At 35.2% G+C, this 18,406-nt stretch overlaps 2 protein-coding genes across 2 annotated transcripts in view; one reads left to right on the top strand and one right to left on the bottom strand.

Moving 5' to 3' along the window:
• The window catches only part of LOC110370833 (protein D3), a 146,518-nt gene that overhangs the window by 19,293 nt on the left and 108,819 nt on the right, over positions 1-18,406 (top strand). The gene's annotated exons all lie outside the window — the stretch shown is intronic.
• The window catches only part of LOC110370912 (T-box transcription factor TBX1), a 28,199-nt gene that overhangs the window by 8,196 nt on the left and 1,597 nt on the right, over positions 1-18,406 (bottom strand). Inside the window, exon 2 of the mRNA XM_021326922.3 lies at positions 13-137. Within this exon, the coding sequence (XP_021182597.3) occupies positions 13-137 (125 nt within the window). The remainder of the gene's footprint in view (positions 1-12; positions 138-18,406) is intronic.

The following is an 18,406-nucleotide window of genomic DNA, read 5'->3' as shown; positions in this document are numbered from 1 at the left end:
AGTGGTACTCACATCTCTGATGGGATGATGCAACGGCGGCAGCACTGGCAACTGCTCGTGATCCCGACCGAGCCGCTCCACCAGGGACTGCGACAGGGCAAACCCGCCGCGAGGACATCCGCTCGAAGATACGATACCTGTGACAAAATGGATCATATTTTAATAACGTTATGAGTCAATTTGCAAGAAATGCTCAAAGATATGATACCTGTGCCAAAATGTACCCTGTTTTAATTACATTGTGATACAAAATGTACACTACTTCTTTAAAGTTATGACAGGTTTCTCAATAGATATCTCTATCTATCTCTTGATATCTTTGAATCTCTAGGAATATAGGAATTTGACATTACTTGTGTGGGGCTTATGTCAAAATTCTATCACTACTGTGCAAATCAGCAGTTAGACAGAATGTTGGAAAATATTTACGTGTCGACAAAGAATAAAAAATGTATCGCACCTCATTCATAGCTGCATGGTACTTAAAACTTTCAGTTGTGGAAAACGAACATAAGAAAAGTCTTCAGGAGCACACACTAACCACTGCCACATTTGGAAACATTAAAACTTGCACAGAAACAAAAAAAAAATAACAAACAGTCACATAAAAACCGTAAAGCGTCCACCCGCCGGCGGACATCTCACTCAACTAATTGGTGTAATGGCGGGAAAACTCAAAACGCGTCCAAAATGGCTGCAATAATTTCATCGCGAGGTGTCAAAGCGAGGATTATAAATAAGACGGGTGATGAAAACTATACTTACGTAGAAACGACAATGATCTTAGTTTTATTTTAGTGAGCAATCGGGTTTTATTTTTGTTCTACACCGCACTATTATTAAACTGATTCATACAGTTACGGATCAACTAAGTACAGGAATTGTTTCAGAACAATACTTAATGTGGTAACACGTGTTAACCTAGAATTTTGTAAACAACTAAAGAGAAAGGAGAAACAATCTGTCAACTCAGTCTCATTTTCCGCACAAAATATGATCAGGCAACAATATCATAATAATGCGTGACATTTTTATTGGAATCTTAATAACCGCGAGGAGTCCCGGTGCATGTAATCGGAAACGATAAATTTTTCGCATACGCGTTGAAAAACGCATAATTGTCACGTTATGAGTTATTTGTGTGGTGCCACTGGCGCTAATGTGGCATTTGTGAGTAAATCAACAAGATATGTTTAACTAAAGAATTCTGCTCACATTTCCTCACTGATGCTGTTATATTTGACAATGGATCGTTTTGTGTTGATAAATAACATGGTATTATGGCACCCTTATGTGAATGGTTTAGCATTACTATGTTAAAACAAAGTTGGCAATGAACTGTACATATTTGTAGATAATAAACTTTCATGTGTATAGTCTTGCCACATTCACGCACCTTAGATAAATATTCCTAAACCGCTTACAAATTACTAAACCCACAACTGCGGAGAACAGAAAAAATATTTTCGGATGTCATTTCGGCGAATTAAAACTGACAATATGGATGACCGGCTCTAAATCACATAACTGAATGGCAAATAGCTGAGACCCATTCATTCAGTCGGTATAATTAGATAAATCGATTAAATGTGGGTCGATAGTGTGTTGGACAATAAATATTGATGGCATGGACAGCAAGACAAGGTGTCGCGTTTGTTCCACTCCAGTTGCACTAATATTCGATGCACTTGCCAAGATTATGCATGTGTGCTTTGAACAACTCGGTAGAATATAGTTACAGTTATAGATCATACCTATTTAAATTAAATATACGTTTCATATTGTAATTTTCTTTTAGGCATCATTAAAACAGAATTAGAACTCTGAAGTATACATATAAATTCAAATATTTATATGTATACTTCAGTATGGATGAGAGTTACAACTGAGAAGATAAGTATTCTTATTTTTCTAATTCCCTTTCATGAAAGGACGAATTTTCCAAAATGAATCAATAATCTGTTCACTGAATCACAAAACCACAAGAACCCATTACTATAAAAAATAAATCAGACAATAGTTTATTACAGGTACCAAGTACCTACATACCTGTGTCACACGACAAAGACAGCCGCCAAGGCCTACAACTTTCAAATAATGAGTATATACCTCCCGCGGATATGCCCACTAATTCATCATGAAATTGATTGACTACCAATACAGCCTACGGTTTTTTGTGGGTGTTTAATAGATAATCGTTATCTTGTCTGTTTAGATAATTATATTGAAGCCTAGTAGGTCAGCCTGGCAGGTTACACATGGACCAAAATGGACTAAAATGAGCTGTAGATATAGGTACTTCTTAAATAACTTTAGGATGATGATATTGGTCATTTACTAAAGTTGTGAGATTTTAATTAGAATTGAGAGAAGTAAATTAAATGATGTAATAAATGTTCAAGAAAGTAATAATTGTATGTGGAACAACAAACAAACATGTCCTACAACTGGCATTAAATTATTGTTCTACTTAATAAGTTACAGATTGTTATCATGATTTGGAGAATAGTCAAATATTTCAACGAATTAAACCTTGTATAATAAAGTCCTAACAACTTTAATATTTAGGGTTCCATTAACCAAAAAACCTTCTTGTGGGACCACATCTAAGCTAATATTAAAAGTTACGAATAAAATTCACTCGATTCGGCCTCATTAAAATTAAACTCTGTACAAATTAATTTCGCAAACGTCGTCCATATAAAAACGATTTATAATCCAAACTATTTATTATTAAAAGACTATTGGTAATGTATTTTTAACAACTCAGACTTTAATAAGTATTTGATCACAGCCTCGACCATTTGTTATCTTAGCGCAAACCTCGTTGCTTAAGACGCTTTAAATACTCGTACGGAACCTCTGTCGCCTTAACCTCGTCCAAGGTTTTTATGTAAATGACGAAGTTGAAAACGTAACGTACATAAGTTTGGTTATTAGAAGTACAGTCATCATTCATTGTTGTTCTGTGGGCCAGGATGAATGTGACTGTGCTGTTAGTTCTGTGTGGTGTCGTGTGCTGTGTGGCAGGAGCCTCGCCACGGAGGACTCATTCTCACTACCCAGGCGAGGCATACGCCAGTTGTGTCGGTGAAGACTGTGTGTGTGAGGAAGAAATTGATGAGCCACCTGTAGTCATGGACAATGTGACGAGGCAGCCAGCTCGGAGGCTGTTCCCTGCGCAAACAACAACTGAAAGGGCACCTGGTGTAGTCCTCTCGGGTGATCGCTGCCCGAGTGGCACCGTTAGAGCAGGCAACAATTGTGTGATGATTGATCAGTAATAGATAATAAATACTAGTGACTTTTAAGGAACCATGTGTCTTCATTGCCCTTCCTCTGATATTGTGTGGTATAAAATGTTTGGTCTATTCTGTGAGTATAAATGTGTCTTTGAAGTATTATCGAGGGGTTAATTCCCTGAGGGAATTTCCCTCAGCGTTTTCAGCGTACATGGTTAGTAGGCTTGATATTACTGGAAAGTAAATACATCTCGAACTTTAAGTTTTCTTTCGGAAGGCGGCTGAGGCTTATTTGCTGATTTCTTTATTTTAATAACTGGTCGCCCTGTAGCAACTTTAAAGCTAAAATATAAAATTTTAAGCTAAATTAAACCAACAGACTTTAATAATAAGTTTGTATTTGATCACAGCCTCGATCATTTGTTAGCTTAGTGCAAACCTCATTGCTTAAGACGCGTTAAATACTCGTACGGAACCTCTGTCGCCTTAACCTCGTCCAAGGTTTTTATGTAAATGACGAAGTTGAAAACGTAACGTACATAAGTTTGGTTATTAGAAGTACAGTCATCATTCATTGTTGTTCTGTGAGCCAGGATGAATGTGACTGTGCTGTTGGTGCTATGTAGTGTCGTGTGCTGTGTGGCAGGAGCCTCGCCACGGAGGACTCATCCCCACTACCCAGGCGAGGCGTACGCCAGTTGTATCGGTGAAGACTGTGTGTGTGAGGAAGAAATTGATGAGCCACCTGTAGTCATGGACAATGTGACGAGGCAACCAGCTCGGAGGCCGTTCCCTGGGCGAACAACTGAAGGGCCACCTGGTGCAGCGCTCTCGGGTAATAACTGCCCGAGTGGCACCGTTAGAGCAGGCAACAATTGTGTGATGATTGATCAGTAATAGATAATAAATAGTGACTTTTAAGGAACCCTGTGTCTTCATTGCCCCTTCCCTAACATTGTGTGGTGTAAATATTTGCTCTAGATATCCTGTGGAAAAGTGTGTTTGAAGTATTATCGAAGGGTTAATTCCCTCAGCGGTTTTCAGCGTACATACAGTGGGCTAGATATTACAGAAAATTAAATGCTTCTTGAACTTTAAGTTTTCTTTCGGAAGGCGACTGAGGCTTATTTGCAGATTTTTTATTCCTTTCTTTATTTTAATAACTATTCGCGCTGTAAAAAATTTTACCCGGCAATGCCTACAACCATAGGTATCTATTATTAATTACTAAAATATTTATAGATCCTGATACTGAGGATGATATTACCTGATGAGGTAAGTAGATATCTAATATTTTAATATATAAGCGATAAGCCAGCTGTTTACCTTAAAATGTGGTCGGCGTAAAACTTGAGTGGAGATAATAAAATGTTAATTTCGATACAAACATCTATAAATATCTAATGGAAATTAACATAAAAAATATTTTTCGCCGGGGCCATGAGGCCCTCTACTCTAGTACAAGTTTTCGTGAAACGTGGGAAGTACCTACTTGTGTTACTCTATTATTTAAATTATTATTATATTATTTGTCTTATATTGTACAAAGATAAGAGGTGAAAACTTTTGAGGAGACCAGGCAGTCATTACTATTATAATATTTAATAATTTTTATTATTAATATTTGAATAAGTTATGAATTATCATGTCTATTTATTAAGCCCTGAATATTATCAAATTCAAAATAGAATTACTTGTTTCTCAAAATTTCTAAAACCGTAAAATTCGAAATTTTAAGCGAAAGGGTTCACATATAACATGCTTAGTCAATATTAAGGATTTTGTAATAAGCTTAACCAGCATTATGATCATAATAAGCTGTGACATCAATCCTATTAAGTACTTACGAACACTTGACAGTTGCAATCAATCCTAGTTTTAAGCATAGGTTCTACTTAAGAAGAAATAATTTATAGTGACACCTTGAATTAATTCGGCACTTTGATCGATGATTCGGAAATACGTGTTTCATTGGTTATTATTTTATCTTTTATTTTGATGTTCACACGTGTTATTGTTTTTAATAATTAACATCGGCTCAATAATTATGCAGCATTGCCTAGAGCGCCGCATTCGATTTCCGCACGGAAGAGATTTTTTTTTGCAACTTTTTCCCGTATCGGGGATAATGCAGGTTTCCAACAGTGAAATATTTTTTCTAATCAGTTCAGCACTTTCGGAACCTCCTTTTCTCTTTATTATATCAGTATAGACTCGTACCTAAAGATAAATCGATCCATTTAGAATAAGCATGTTCTTCAACTTGTAGCCAAATACGGCGAGGTCACTATCATTATCATGGGCTGATCAGAGGTTAACCTAACCTAAGCCTTTAAACAAACTTAAATTCACCTTGATATTGGTAGATCTTGTCAACACAAAACAATATACCTAAAATATGAGGAAGTCAAAATATCGTGACCGTGCTCGACCTTTTCAAAACTAAACTTATGTAAACAAAGATGCTGTTGAGACATTTTAGAATTATCTTTAAGAATTATTCGATAGTTTTTTGTTATCCCAAGATGACATGAAGTCAAGGAAAATAAAAAAATCTAGATTGTAGAAGTTACCTACTGTGTATTTTTAAACGAAACTTTAAAAGGTGAAGTTGCTCACAGTTTTTAGAATGGTCTTCGATCTGGGATCAATATAATTAGCGAAGCGGAACTACCGCATATATTTTTCTAAGTTTTTCCTAGAATCAAAAATAACGACGCAGCAATTCAATTACAGAGTGCTCTTGCGCCTCTTTGCCCGCCGTGCTTACAGATTCAGGATTTTTTGCCGTAAAAAAGCGAGACTTGTCACGTCCCGTCACACAATATTAGCCAATTGTCACGCTTCTACCTATTCAATAATAATGACATCACGTACGAAGTAATTAAGGTAAATTATAGAGCCAATTACATCTCGCCGGTGCTATATATACGGTGCAACAAAAGCCGAGAGCTGGCCGCTTCCTCAGCAATAAATCCGCATTGATTGAGCGCTATAAATCTACTGTGCGCCCGCGCCGTCGCATCGGTTACACCTTGTAGGGTTGCTACGTTACATTTCTTTTACTACCACTAAATCTTTAACTGAATCTAGGATTGACGTTTGCTTTATTTAGTGAAATACTACAACTACTACTAATACAAAAAAAATATCAGTTATTTTTATTGCAAAAGTAAATCACACAAATATTGACTCAACTTATGAGATAAGTGGTTCTTAAGACTTACTTCAAAACCACAGTTCAAATCGGATTGTAAACAGTATTTATTTTAGACTCGATAAAAATAGTCAAAAAATTAATAAGGAAAAAAAAGAGTCATCATACTTTTATTACCAACTGCCAGTACCTGGTGCGCTTCCAAGTATCTTGAGTAACATTTAAAGGTCAAACTGTTCGTGTGACGCCATTGAACACAAACCTTCAATCATTTCGCTAAAACGACCAAAGTAAATACTGCATTGCTCAATAAACGAATTATCTCAAGTGCAATCCGCTCATCTTGTACATCTCTAGTCATTCTGTCAATACGGTTAACTTGATAATTATCAATTAGACAAATTCATTGCGATATTTATTGTAGCTGAGCAGACTAGTAAGCCTTTTGTGTAGATGATAAAGATTTTTTTTTAAATTGGTAGTGAGGTGGAGCAATGACATGCTAACTAACAATATGTAAAGAAGAATGATACACTAACAATAGATAAAGGTCTCACATATTGTTATGCCCAGTCAAAAGTCACTTAATCCTATCATTTAGAACCTGTCATCTAATTAGTAGTATGACACAACATATCTAAAAATGTATATCCTTGTATTATTTTTATCCATAAGTCATATAAAACCCACATAATGAAGTAAACAGGTTATATTACCTAATAATCCATTTAACACCTACCAGGATCAAAGTTCAAAGGCCTTGTCTGCCTACATTAAAATTCCAATGAGTTTCTCATAGGTTCGATAACACTGGTCTAGAGCATTTTTGTCCCAAAGGTGAAATATATAATTTGTTGTAGAATATTTGATACGCAATCGAAGTTCAGAACATAAAGTTGCACCAGCACGTCTTGATTTGATGATATACCTCTCCTAAAGTACTAAAAACGCGATTTTATCGACATTTGTGTTAATTTTTTTGGTACAGCAAAATTTTTAATTTCTAACTAAAGCATTATATTATATAGAAAAAATATAATAATTTTTAGACCAGTGTAATTAATTTCGTATTTATGATGTAGTACAGCCCTGCGCAGTGGCAACACGTGTGTAGCCGCGCAGGCGCAGTCGGGAGACACGTTTGATTTACGCGCCCCCAGGCCGCTACAAATTGCCGCTCATACCGCAAACAAACGCGTTATTATCATACACCAATATCATGAGTATTGTTTTATAATATCAGAGCTGTTTTGTATTAATTTGACTCATCTTTGTGGTAATTTTTCTTTTCTCACACTTCAAATCAACTGAAGCTGATAAGTAGGTACAAAGATATCTTATTTAACATACATACATCTTATAATACACGCAGTTATTGCCATAGATGTGACTAACAACCTAGATCAAGTCGGCATTAGATATTTTAATAATTGGATTGTGTAGGCGTGTGCTGATCATAAGGAGATAATAATGTCATTCGCAATTCCGCACATTGAACGCTGTGGAAATATTTTTAAATACACCTGGTACTTATGTACATAGCAGGGATTTTCTACTAGAAATATATTTTTTTTATATATTTGTTTAACCAATTTGGATATTTGGGTTTACTATCAGACACTTAAACGATGTACAAAATAAGGCGTTGGACACAACTTTTCCTAATCTGATCTTAATAATGTTTAAAATATAGTACCCATTATCTAGATAGGAAATGGCCTTAACATCGGGCTCATATGATAAGTATCTAAAGGAAAAACAATGTAGCAGCATGTTTGTAGTCCACCTGTCAAAACATTTAATCTGTTGTTATGTTTACGTTATATCTAAAACGCTACGCCACAGCGAACTTTGTTTATGAAAATGTGGGGAGCGAAGGACTCCGGAAAATTATGAACGGGCCACAAAAATAGAAAACGTTGAAAGCAATAAACAATCTTCTGTAATTTACTATTTTAAACATCTTTATCCGTATAAGAAGTTAGAAGTTATTCGAAACAAATATCGAAAATCCCATGAAACGTGCGATAAACAAATAACTGGCAACACTGTTTACGCTACAAAAGAGACTCAAAGAAAAACGATGTCAGTGAATCATTGGGCTCGCGGGTTGAAATCCGTTTTGCTTACAAATAGACAATGCTCGGAGGAAGTACTAACGAATTAGCAGCAAGTGAGTGAGCACTTTGATCACGGACTGGTGTCAACATTTCTTGCGGGCCTCATTAACAAGCCGATCGACGGACGTCACTCCGGCGAATTCTTAAAATGCATGCACTGGTATGGAGTACCGGTTAAAATAAGAGTGAATTCGCGTGAAATGTTGCACCCATTGATACACATGCAGACTGTATCTCTACCTACAAATATTTTTCCTTGTTCAATCGCAAAATGATTATGTTACGGTAGTTATTACTTCGTGACCAATGATACAGGAACACGATGCTGATTTGCGTGCAATTTTTATTGGATTCTATCAGGAAATCTGCTAGCCTTCCTGTCATTGTACGCAATTGCTGCGTGTAAATCGTTATTTTTTTCGTTAACGATACTAATCACGTCAAAGGCAAGGCAACATTTGTATACCTTTATCAAGATTACGATAAAATTCTGGAAATCAATTAATGATAGTTACCTACTGCTAATAGTAACCGTAGCAGACATGCATACAGAATCGTCTGCACAAAATGTAAGCGAAAAACGTAGCCATCGCTAAACAAAAGGAACGGTCTGGTCTGAAACAGTGGGTTCAGCAGATGTGTTCTAGGAAGACGTTGTGTAAGCGAGGTGTCGCCACTGTTGTGACTGCTGATTGACTGACGCTGCCAACTAATCCGATGCACGCTATTCTCGGACGCGAACAAATATGCCTGCGTTTGATACTATCAATGTTTACATTGCTGCGTTTCTATATTCGCTAATCGTAATGTGCACGTGATTCTGCGATGTTGCCGATTTGTTCTTTGATTACGGTAACTGTTTTATGATGGATGATGGTGAAGTTATAAGATCTGTCTTTGTGTTTGCTCTGGGAGAATCACAAACTATTGTAAGATGAAATGGCTTGATGAAATTTTGGCTTAGTTACGTCACTATTGTGATATCTTTGAAGTTATTAACATCTAACTGGGCTATTCTGTGCTAAAAGTTTTCTTTGAAATCTTTGTCTTAACAACACCAAATATCTATTCCTCTACCTGTACCAATGCCATAATTTGTATCACTAATAGCGATCAGAAGAGATCTGTCATCATTGGTAACATTTCCCGCCAATAGTCTTAAACATAAGAATGCCAGGTATCGTGCATGTTGTGACTGCTGACAGAGAGGTGCCAACTTCTATTCTGAGACGAGGCTTGCGGTCGGCTGCCATGCTCCTGGCATTATCAAGGTGTATTTAAACCGGTCGGTGATCAGTAAGTATTGACGAAGAAAACTTTCAGCGTAAGTACATATATAATTATACTGTAGAAGGAAAAGTGAAATGGATTTTGATAAGTTATTTAAAATGCCTTTTTCGACTCCATATAAAATCGTTTATTTTGCAAAGATAGATTGATTTTAGACAGTCAATTTTTGGCCACTTTGGTGGGATTTCTCGAAGAGTTCGAATGGATAAAGTATGGAGTAGGTATTATGTAACGACTAGTAGGTGTAAAGGTGTAAATATAATATTTTTAAAAACTTTATGAGCATTTTATGTATCTAGACACACGGCAGTGTGTCCGCCAAGTTCGAGCAAAAAAAGCGACACACCGGCCGTGGGTTATATTACACGAACCATTTCGGGCCAAATTCGACCCCCCTGTAACTCAAAATCTGTTTTATTTACGCATATCAAATTTCTAGTATCTGTTGAGACCCCCTCACTTATCTAAAATACAAAATTTCATTAATATACCTATTGTAGGTCTTGAGATATTGACGTCAGAAAATCGCTATTTTTACTATACACTCACTGACTGATTCACTGACTCACTCATCAAAAACCTAGACCACTTCCAATGGTCGTATTGACTTGAAATTTGGCATGGAGGTAGGTCTTTATGTCAAGGTAAAGGGAAAAATCTGAAAATGGCCAAGTGTGAGTCGGTTTCAAAATAATGAAGGTGTTTTATACCCGGTGTAAATTTATACCCCTAAGGAACTAAAACGAACTAAATTTATCTATATTTATATAATATATCTTCGATTGGTACAAAGGTTTGTATTTAGTCAAAGTAAAGTAAAAATCTGAAAACGGCCAAGTGTGAATCACTTTCGAAAATAACGAATGTGTAACTTTGATCCACGAACATAATATATGATAACATGTCATGTCAGTCAGTTGGTAAATCTAGTCCATTTAGTTAATCTAGTTCATTTCTTTGTAAGAAACATAGTCCATATTAAAAATCAAAAAATAGTATAAATGAGACATTTCTTTAACTAACTTCATCATAAGAAAAAATAAAATAAACAACCTTACAAAAATAAATGAAATCCCACCCAAAACAAAAATGTGAAAGACTGCCAAGTTCGATAATATGGGAATGCTTCGCCTATAAAAGAAGTGAGATCTGAATAAGTACCAAGTTCCATACACATACCTCAGTTAAAAATAGTTACTTTTTAATGATGATTACTTGGCAAGTTTTAATAGAAAATTAAATACTTGATTCATTGCGTTTAGTAGGTTTATAACAAGGTGTATGAAAACTTGCCAAGTAACATCATTAAAAAGTAACTATTTTTAACTGAGGTATGTGTATGGAACTTGGTACTTATTCAGATCTCACTTCTTTTATAGGCGAAGCATTCCCATATTATCGAACTTGGCAGTCTTTCACATTTTTGTTTTGGGTGGGATTATATTATTATATAATATTTTTGCCATCAACCAGAGAACAAACTAAACGTCGATCTTTTTCACGTTTGGTAACATAAATGCTTCACGCTTAAAATCAGCTACATCAAGCATCCAATGTTCCTCACCTTTCTAATGGAGCGTATAAACCCGTAATCATTATATTTTTAGTATTCTGCCGTATGCCAGTAAAGTTAAACTATGTGTAAGGTATTTGAAAGGTAGTATTTATTGAGAAAACAAAAAAGCAATATAATCTATTCGATTGTGATTGTCAAAACACTTACACTAACATGAGATTATGCCGCTTAATTTAGATGTAAAACCCACTTATTTATGTATGGTAGGAACTGATTGAAGAATTTATTATTTCCAGAAAAACAAAAGCTATTGTATTATATGAACAACTGCTAATCGCGAATCGCCATTTTCCAATTTCAAAATCAATTTTAATGGCCGTTAATTCTAATTAAGAATAATGAACTCCTAGGCTGTCGCCTCCAAGTATTCTGGCAGCCAGTAACACGGTCTGCTGCCATTACTAATAGACAATAGTGATTTGTGTCGCAGGCTTCATTAGCTGTTAACTGATCCTATCAGCCATTATAAGTTTTATTAATTAGGTACTTTAAATGAGACTGGCCTCGTTTGTCGCCTGTTGGCTAAAATAACCGCTTTGGCTCCCTGATAGAGCGACGGCTTTTGTCTGACCACGGGGAGAATGTTGAGGCAAGAAAAATAAGTAAAATTTTATTGTTAATTTTATAATTTTATCTAAAATAATTAAACTAAGAGAATTGGTAGTTATGTGTTGTTTACCAAGTAGGTAGATATGTATTCGTTGCCGTCGGCAAGTTGTGCAAATCGCTATACTCCTAATTGTTAAGATGCTTAAAAATATTCACAAACATTTTGTATTGACAAAAATTATTCCTCGATTGTGAAGAAGACTTTAATTCCTACATAGTTGAAAAGCAATGAAAATGTTCTCTAGAATTTCACACAAAATACTTAAGTAAAATCTTCACAAATTTCACAAAATAAAGCCGATCACATTCGAGGTGCTACCGTCTTCAGGCTCACTTGTCCCGCTCACGGTCCATCACCAACGCTAATGGTGATTTGTGTCCCAAGCCTCGTTAGTCGTTAACTGATCCCACACCTCGTCATTAGCCGCGCTTTTTAAATATTACACCGCTACTGTGACAAAGACGTCGTTTGCTTTTTTAAAATCTGAATTTTTTAACAAATTGCATGGATTTTGATTTGAGGGCTCATTTATCACATGCTTCGTTTTGTTGGTGATGGTGGAATACTGTATAATCAGAATTAATTTTTGTACCACTCATGAAAAAAAACAACTTTTAAATTAGCATTTAGCAATAAACTTTCAGAACATGTTCGACATTGTCGAAAGTGTATTTTTTGAACGCAAAAATATTTTTAAGAACAAAATGACATAAGTAGGTACGGTTTTAGGATCTTCGTCTGCTTACTTTATAATTTCTCCAAAAACTATCAGTTCTTTTTTATAATACGAAAGGAAAGTCTTATTAATCACATCTTCAGAATACGACTGTAATTACAAAACTGCCTCAAGAATATCAAATGAAAAATAATGTAAGTTCAGAAACCCGATCGCACAGTTATTTATTGTCGCATTTTGTTTATTTATTCTCAGGAATCCGACTAAATGTCAAACAAATAAATCGTGTGCGTCCTACAGAAAAACTGAAGTATTTCGAAACGTTTAATTACTACCAAAGGATAAGTTTGTTCGTACGTACGGAAAATAAATTACAAGAAGGTTAACTTTATGCGAGACTTAGTTTACGTGTAAAATTATTTGTTTGATAACTTAAAACATTATTGAGTAGGTACTTAGCCCGGCTGCCAAACGAAGAGGTTTTTAACCTTTATTAAAGTTATTTATTTCAATATTAAGAAACATTGAAATCATCCAACTGCTTTACAGCAATTAAACTAGATATATTTTTTATTAAGCTTTCCGAATTTAAGTCAGGAACAAAAAAGCAAATACCATTATTTACATATAAGACTTCGCCTTCCAAAGATACGTCTTCCAAATCGGTCCTTCTATCCTCCCGACCAGCAGGTATTGACAGAAATATTTGCACATACCTCCAGCTAAACCAATACGCATATTAGCTAAACGATCAAACCAGCAATAAAGAGCATACTTTACACGCAAATACGAGAAACGTCAAACAATACGCGCCATAATTGATGCGATGCCACAGATTAAAATTATGACGCTGGGCGGGAAGCGAAGACCTGAGCGACGCGTAAATCAAACCTTCAGGACATGATAGCTACCACACACGATTGTTTGAACAACTTACTACACCACACCAAGCTGAAGCCAACCTTAAATTAAGCAGCAAAGAGTCCAGTTTTGAATTTCTGGTCTTTGAGAAAGGGTGTTGTGAGCTTGTGAGAAAAATAGTTGGTGTATCGGAATGTATCTTCATTAGTATTGTTACAGTTAAGACAATTGTTTGTGATAACTAATAGCACTTCCGTCAGTAGACATTTTACAAGCACTAATTGCTTTAATTTTATGAAGGCTCCATTACAAACCATCAGTTTGATTACAAGGAAAGAAGGTACGTATGTCCAACTATTAAGTATCTATACCTACTAGGTACTTCAGGTTTCCAGCTAAGTTATATTTCATGAAGATAATATGAATTTGATGGCTAGCATTCACATTATTGGACGTCTTTATCTAAAAAATATTCTTCCTAATTAATTTGTTACAAAAGTACAGGGATCATAATAAAGCATACTTCAGTATCGACATCACTCCGTAGTAGACAGCCATGTATAAATACCAACCTCAAGTAAATTACATCACTCACTGTGAAAAATGTCAGCCAATAAATAACCGCAGTAACAGCAACCCTATCTTTTTGAAAAAGGAACGTATGCGCGCACGCAACGTTTCGACATCGGAACTAATTGGGCTAATATATCCAGAAGAACGGGACGGGACCGGGACGATACGGCGACGGGACGGCTTCGTGACGTAAACGGTAATGTACGAGGTATGCTAGCTCGCATAGCTTGGATAACTGTGGAGATCGGTGATTTGTTTCTTACAATGTTCGACTGTAATTGCTTGGGAAATCCTATTAGGAGTTGATGTTATTTTGAGTGAAAGGGTTCTTGTCATATCAATTTAGAATACCTACATACTTTTTGCTATTAAATAAACGAAAGGTTAGGTAATCATATTAGGTTCTATGATTTCCGACTAATAAATGTTTCTTTCTTTCTTTCTTTGCAAATAGACCAAAACAGAACTGGGAAAAAATATTAATACAGGTAACCATCTTTGCAATGCATTTAATTTTGTATCTCAATCCTGAAACGCTCCTCCTTGCCTTTCATAACGATGTGGCGCCTAATTCCGCAGGTACTGCAATCTCACACGTGTTTACAATATCAATACTTTACGCGCGACGCGTTCCTTGTGAGAACAATATACGTACCATAAACAAACCCAAATGCTGTTCCGTATGTGACGACACAAAATTACACACTTATGATAACTATTTGAGACGCTAAAATATGTATGGTTATTTTATAATAGGACAGCTTGATTTTTACGAGTTTCCATTGTTTTTTTGTTCGTAAACAAAAGCATAGTTTCGACCATTATCAAAAACGAAAAATATACAAAAAGCAGTTGCACAAAAGATAAAGCTGTCCAATAAAATCAATAAAAAATGGATATCTAGATCAACACCATCATCGAAACGTAAATTAAAATCAAAATGATAGTATAAGTGAAATCAAACAAACATCGAATATAGATACTTCAAAGCGTCAAGACGCGGTGCTTATAACAAACGCGTTCAAAATTAAAATATTACGAAAACAAACAAAGGACGGAGCTACTGTTTATTTGACTTACGATGCTATATCGCGCCACACCGAAGACGAACGCGGTTTCAGCGCACCCATACATTATAACGCCATTCCATTGTGATTTTAATCGCGTTTCCTACAAACTAGCAAAACAAACAAAAATTAATAAATTTCTTCACACTGTTTTTATTATTGATAGTGAAAACAAATAGTTTTATGAGAAATTATGGATATAACCGTGATTTCCTTTGTTATTTATGTTTTATTGTAATTATACGATTCGTTGTTGGATATGAAACACGTTATGGAAACAAAAGAATGTATTCTTGTTATGGGAGCAATTAATTTTAAAATGGAATGTGTGATCCAAAGTACTCTAGCTAAATTATTATGACTATGCGGCCGAGCTAGAGCTATAGAGCTAGAGTACATTGCAAAAACTTGAATGACTGACTAAGAAAATATAATCTCATTTTCAGTAGTGGATGTTTATGAATTAAGTCTGTATTAACTTAAAGAACTCATCACGGTATATGAGACTTAGATTGCTTGAAATCACTCTTAGGTACTTGCAAAAAAGAGAGATCAACTAAATCAGAATCTATAAAATTAGCATGACAGCAATTTTTGAATTCCTTTATTTTATTCATTCTCTGCACACAGAAACTAAACGCCATCCACATTTCAATCGTCTCGCAACTTTATTCCACCGATCGAGAATATCGTCCCAGCTGCGTGAGCGCCGTCCGTCGCATCATGACTTTATGCCCCAATTGTTTGTTTTCATTACGACCTCTCGTAATCCTGTATATTTTTTGTTTCATATTTTTTCTCGAACACTCAAAATAGATGGTTTGTTTGTGAGCCGTGAGAATTTGAAAGGGCATGTCATCGGTGGATTAGTGATTGACATTGAGACGTAGGTGGTCCGATTGAGGTGTTAAAACGATTTAACTCTTTTATGTATTTATTTCGATGGTGTCGTTTTGTTAAAGTAAACTTATTTTTATAGGTAACTCGCTCCACTGAGTTCCACCCGCGTCCTAATGGAACTACTCCTCGCACCCAGATAATAAGTACCCTACATCCTTTCTCAGGATCGGGACTATTATATGTACCAAACATTTACATGAATTCCGCAGTTTTGTCTTGAAGTTGAGTAACTTTTGCATTTATAATATTAGTTAGAATTTATTCAAAGAATTCTCAGGACAAACTTTTGAATCAAGACAGATTTCCTCGGCTGCAAATCTTAACATTATAGTCATAAGATCTTTTCTTGTTACAATGCGAACATAAAAACACAAAATAACGTCAAGATAAGAAGATACACTATCGAACAGTCACATAAAACTAAAGTTTTACAACCCATAAACTTGAAAGTTTTGAACAGAAAAAAATGTCGTTCGCGAACAAAAATACGTCTCAATCTATTTCTGGACGACAAATTGCATAAGATGTGAAACGTCAATTTTGGGCAAAAGGTAATGATGTATGTAAGGGTTGTAAAACATTACGAAAGATAAGATAAAGCCCACGTGATGGCGTCGAGTCTGCAATGTGTTAAGTTTTTTCCACCCTTGTAAAAGTTTACAGTTAGACGGTCATAATCCTGTCTGCGTTTTATAATTTGTTGCATATAAGTACTTAAGGTTAAGGCACAGATTATTTATTTAATAACATTAAAGATTAATTAAATGTTTGTAATAGGTAATCGGTGTAAAATGTCAACGCCTAAATTCCGAAACTCCGAAGTCTCGAAGAGGTAATGATAGAGCAGATGAAAACAGATATAGGTGTCTACTTATTCCTTTGTATTGTGTAACGGATATTTAATAAAATGTCTTTTAGCAATAAATATGATGTAGGTACTAATAATGCATGCATTTCTTTTACGAATAATGCTTTGCACGCAAAAAAGCTAGGTTATTTGTTGCGCCAACTCTTGTTTATTTTTATTCTTAAATAATGCACATAATGCCCTGATGCATTTTTTGTAAAAATTCAACAATGAATGTCACATAGTAACAAACCGCTTTAAAATCAAAATAAGCTAAGAGACCCGGATGTAATTAATCCACAAGATTATACAGCCACAATATGTATATTCCTAGAAGCACTTAATTTTTAGTTTACGTTAAAGTTTTTGCAATAATAATCAATTCGTTTATCAACGCGACCACGTGTGACAGACTCTAGTGGAGCGATCGGTCCTTCAAGAAAAAAATAACTCGACTTTTTTAAATGATCTATGGTACTCTTGACTATTGAGGTAGGGTTGGGTGAAATCGTGAATTTTGAAATAATATATGCGTTAATCACGTAAGATTACGTGCTTTTCAGGTTTAGGTAATAGGCGCGAGGTAAGTAGAGGTCTTTTCTGCCGTAAAAATATATTTAGCAAGTGATATTATTTATGAATAACTCATTTAATTTACAAACAAATGTCGCGGAGAAATGCAAGACATAATGAAAGTTATTCTCATTAATTATGGATTTTCTCCAACATAGGCACCATCCGTGCTCTATACCTACTTGATAATATAACAATATACTAGCGCTTAGGGAGATTGGAGTTTATCTTAACTAAAACCAATAGGTAGCGTGAAAAAAGAATCTGCAGTCTATATTTCTAACAGAATATTATATTTTTTTCGACACACGCATAAACGTTTACGACGCACCCGGTAAATCTGAATCGTTTTAAATTCTTTTATACGATATTTATTAGGGAAACCATTTATCTAACCTGGTTGATTCATTTTATTAATGTTCAAGCGAGAGGTGGGCAGATATTAGATTGCCTAATCGTTGGAGATCTATTCTCAAATGTGCTACAAACAATGTTACTTGGCATTTAGTTTAATATTCAATACATACATAATAATATGTATGTACTCGGCAGCTTAATTTTCTGTCAAACACTAAATACATGAATGTCAAAGCAATATCAATCATAAAAGCCAAAAAATAAAACATAAATTCTAAAAATAAACTCAGAGTAATTAGTAACATTTAAAATAACAAAACGGACGAATTGGAAGTGTTCAAGTCAAGTAGCATTGAATTTTTTTCACGTCCGCCGGGCGACGGTTAATTACCACAAAAAATGTTGGCCACCCCTGTCGGGTCATCAATCCACATTGACATGTTTTGGACCATGTTACTCGCTTTATTGTTTCACAATCATTAATAGTTTTGTATTCAAATATAAAGGGAAAAAACATTATCGACCATCTGTGATGTCTATAAAGTAGGTTGTAACTC

Source organism: Helicoverpa armigera, chromosome 22 (genome assembly GCF_030705265.1).
Source record: "Helicoverpa armigera isolate CAAS_96S chromosome 22, ASM3070526v1, whole genome shotgun sequence".
NCBI classification, from domain to species: Eukaryota; Metazoa; Arthropoda; class Insecta; order Lepidoptera; family Noctuidae; genus Helicoverpa; species Helicoverpa armigera.
The sequence above is the reverse complement of the archived record's forward strand: the minus strand, read 5'-3'. Positions and strand labels throughout refer to the sequence as shown.